The sequence below is a fragment of the Buceros rhinoceros genome, unplaced genomic scaffold (genome assembly GCF_000710305.1).
Source record: "Buceros rhinoceros silvestris isolate BGI_N320 unplaced genomic scaffold, ASM71030v1 scaffold29052, whole genome shotgun sequence".
Classification (NCBI taxonomy): domain Eukaryota; kingdom Metazoa; phylum Chordata; class Aves; order Bucerotiformes; family Bucerotidae; genus Buceros; species Buceros rhinoceros.
The window spans coordinates 13,224-15,355 of NW_010399948.1; the positions used below are offsets into that span (position 1 = coordinate 13,224).

General features: G+C 56.2%; 1 protein-coding gene across 1 annotated transcript in view; it reads left to right on the forward strand.

Moving 5' to 3' along the window:
* Window positions 1-2,132, forward strand: part of USP48 (ubiquitin specific peptidase 48) — a gene marked incomplete at both ends in the record, with an annotated part of 19,355 nt that overhangs the window by 13,063 nt on the left and 4,160 nt on the right. Inside the window, 2 exons of the mRNA XM_010131685.1 lie at window positions 1,051-1,112; window positions 1,598-1,708. Of these exons, the coding sequence (XP_010129987.1) occupies window positions 1,051-1,112; window positions 1,598-1,708 (173 nt within the window). The remainder of the gene's footprint in view (window positions 1-1,050; window positions 1,113-1,597; window positions 1,709-2,132) is intronic.

Consider the following 2,132-nt stretch of genomic DNA (forward strand, 5'->3'; position numbering starts at 1 on the left):
GGCAGGTGTCTGCTCAGTGGCTCCTATGTGCAAGGGCAGCTTGATGCTCTCCGGCACCCGCCCCAGCCGTGAATAAACACTGAGGTTGGCCCAGATCCGTGTCTCCAAACCAGGGAGTCCCCAAAAATGCCCTGTGCGCAGCTGCCAGGTCCCACGGGTGGTGGTTAAGGGTACCGTTGGGTCGGGCCTGCTTCTGATGGAGAGCTGGAGCCCAGCACCATGGGTCAGCTCCAAATGATGAGGGTCTCTCCAGGCAGCAAGGCTGAATCCTCCAGTGTCTTTGAATTTCCCAAAATTCAGAGCTGAGGATCTCCCCGTTGAGCTTTGTGAGTTTTCCTGATCCAAAACAGTTGAGATTCAGGGAAGAAAATAAGTGGAACAGCTTAATATAGACGAGATGAAGGGAGATTTGAAAAACACCATACGTATTCCTCAGCTGCGCTGAATTCTCCTGCAGAAGGATGGAGCCAGCCTCACACCAGCGACAGGGAAGGTATGGGGGTGGGTGAGCACGGACAGAGTGTGGTCACCCAGCCCTTGGGGTGTCAGTGGCCTCTTGTGGTTTCTACCTCCCAGCAAATCGTTCGGGGCAGGAAAACGAGGGGTTTACCCTAACCCCGCTGCCTCGTGACGGGGCGCGGCCGCAGTTTCGAATCCGTGCAGCGGAGAAACCCCTGGATGAGGATGGGTGAAGCGAGGAGGGAGGTTGGGGTGCCTGCACCCCACACCCCGTGGGGTGCAGAGATGCTTCAGAGCCAGAGAGAAAACCCAGTCTGAGCTGCTCCAGGGGAAACAGCTGTTTCCTGCTGTGAATTAAAGGTAATTGGATCTAAAGCTAAATGAACTTTGTAATAAACACGCGATTAGCGATGGAAGCGCTTAGTTCTTGGTCCCAAATTACTCCGCTTGGCTTTCCCAGCGCGCTGGGATGGAGTTGTCATGGTAAAGCCGCCGAGAACGAGCGCGGCAGAGAAAGCCGAGCCGCTGTCTCTTGTCTCTGCTGTTGGCTTCGCTAAAACAGAGCCTTTTTCCTGCCTCTCTGCACTCCAGGAGACAGACGAGCTGTACATCGTCTCGCAGTTCTTTGTAGAAGAGTGGAGGAAGTTTGTCAGGTAACTTGGCTTGAGGGTTTTGGTCCTCTGTATTCCTTTTTGTAATGTTTTGGGTGGGGGCTGTGGGCGAATGGTTTTGCTTTTGACTCCCGGCGCGGTCGGTGGTTCCGGGGACACCAGGAAGCTGATTTTCCCAGGACCGGTATTGCTTGTAATCTGTCGTAAGAAACCAAATTTCCTTGTTTACCGTGTCTTAACCAGATGGTGGGATTAGATAGAAACCCGATTAGTTTTTTCATCTGTCTGGAGCTGTGTCACAGCAAAGGTCACCGCTCACTCCCGTCTCCGCGGGCTGCTGGCCATGGGAGGTGGAAACCTCTGCCAGACCGCAGAGTCACTTTTGCAACGCGGCTCCGATTTCCTCCTGGTTCGGTGTTCCCTGCTGGAATCCCGTCTGTAAACAGGCACCTGGCTGCCGGCAGAGCTGCGGTTCCGGTGAAACAACCCGGCCCAGCTCCGCCAACCGCTCTCCTCTGCCCGCGCAGGAGGCCGACGCGCTGCAGCCCCGTCTCCTCGGTGGGAAACAGCGTCTTGCTCTGTCCCCACGGGGGCCTGATGTTCACCTACGCTTCCATGACCAAAGAAGACTCCAAACTGTGAGTTTCTTCTCTTCACGCATCTCGCCTTTGCCAGGCGCCTTCGTCTCTCGCTGAGCCTCGGGGAACGTCCCCAGCGGCTCGCCGAGTTGTAGCAACACGAGGAGCAAATACTTTCCCTCAAGTAAAATTAACGCAGGCTCTTTCTGAGGCCCACCTAAGCCTTCACACGAGGCTGGACCTAAATTGCCGAAGGCTGCTGGGTCAGGAAGAAGCAAGCTCGCTTCAGCTCGACTAATTCCCAACAATAAACCTCCCTGAATCCAACTGGGGCGTAGAAACATCCGCCTTCCTTATGACTTGCTTTCCTCGAGCCTTGCCCCCGGCCCGCTGGCCGCCGGGCTGCAGCGTTGCTTGCGCCATGCCGCCGAGCTAAAAGCAGCAGCTCCTCCCCTCCCCTCCCTCCCCGTCCCTCCCACGGCGT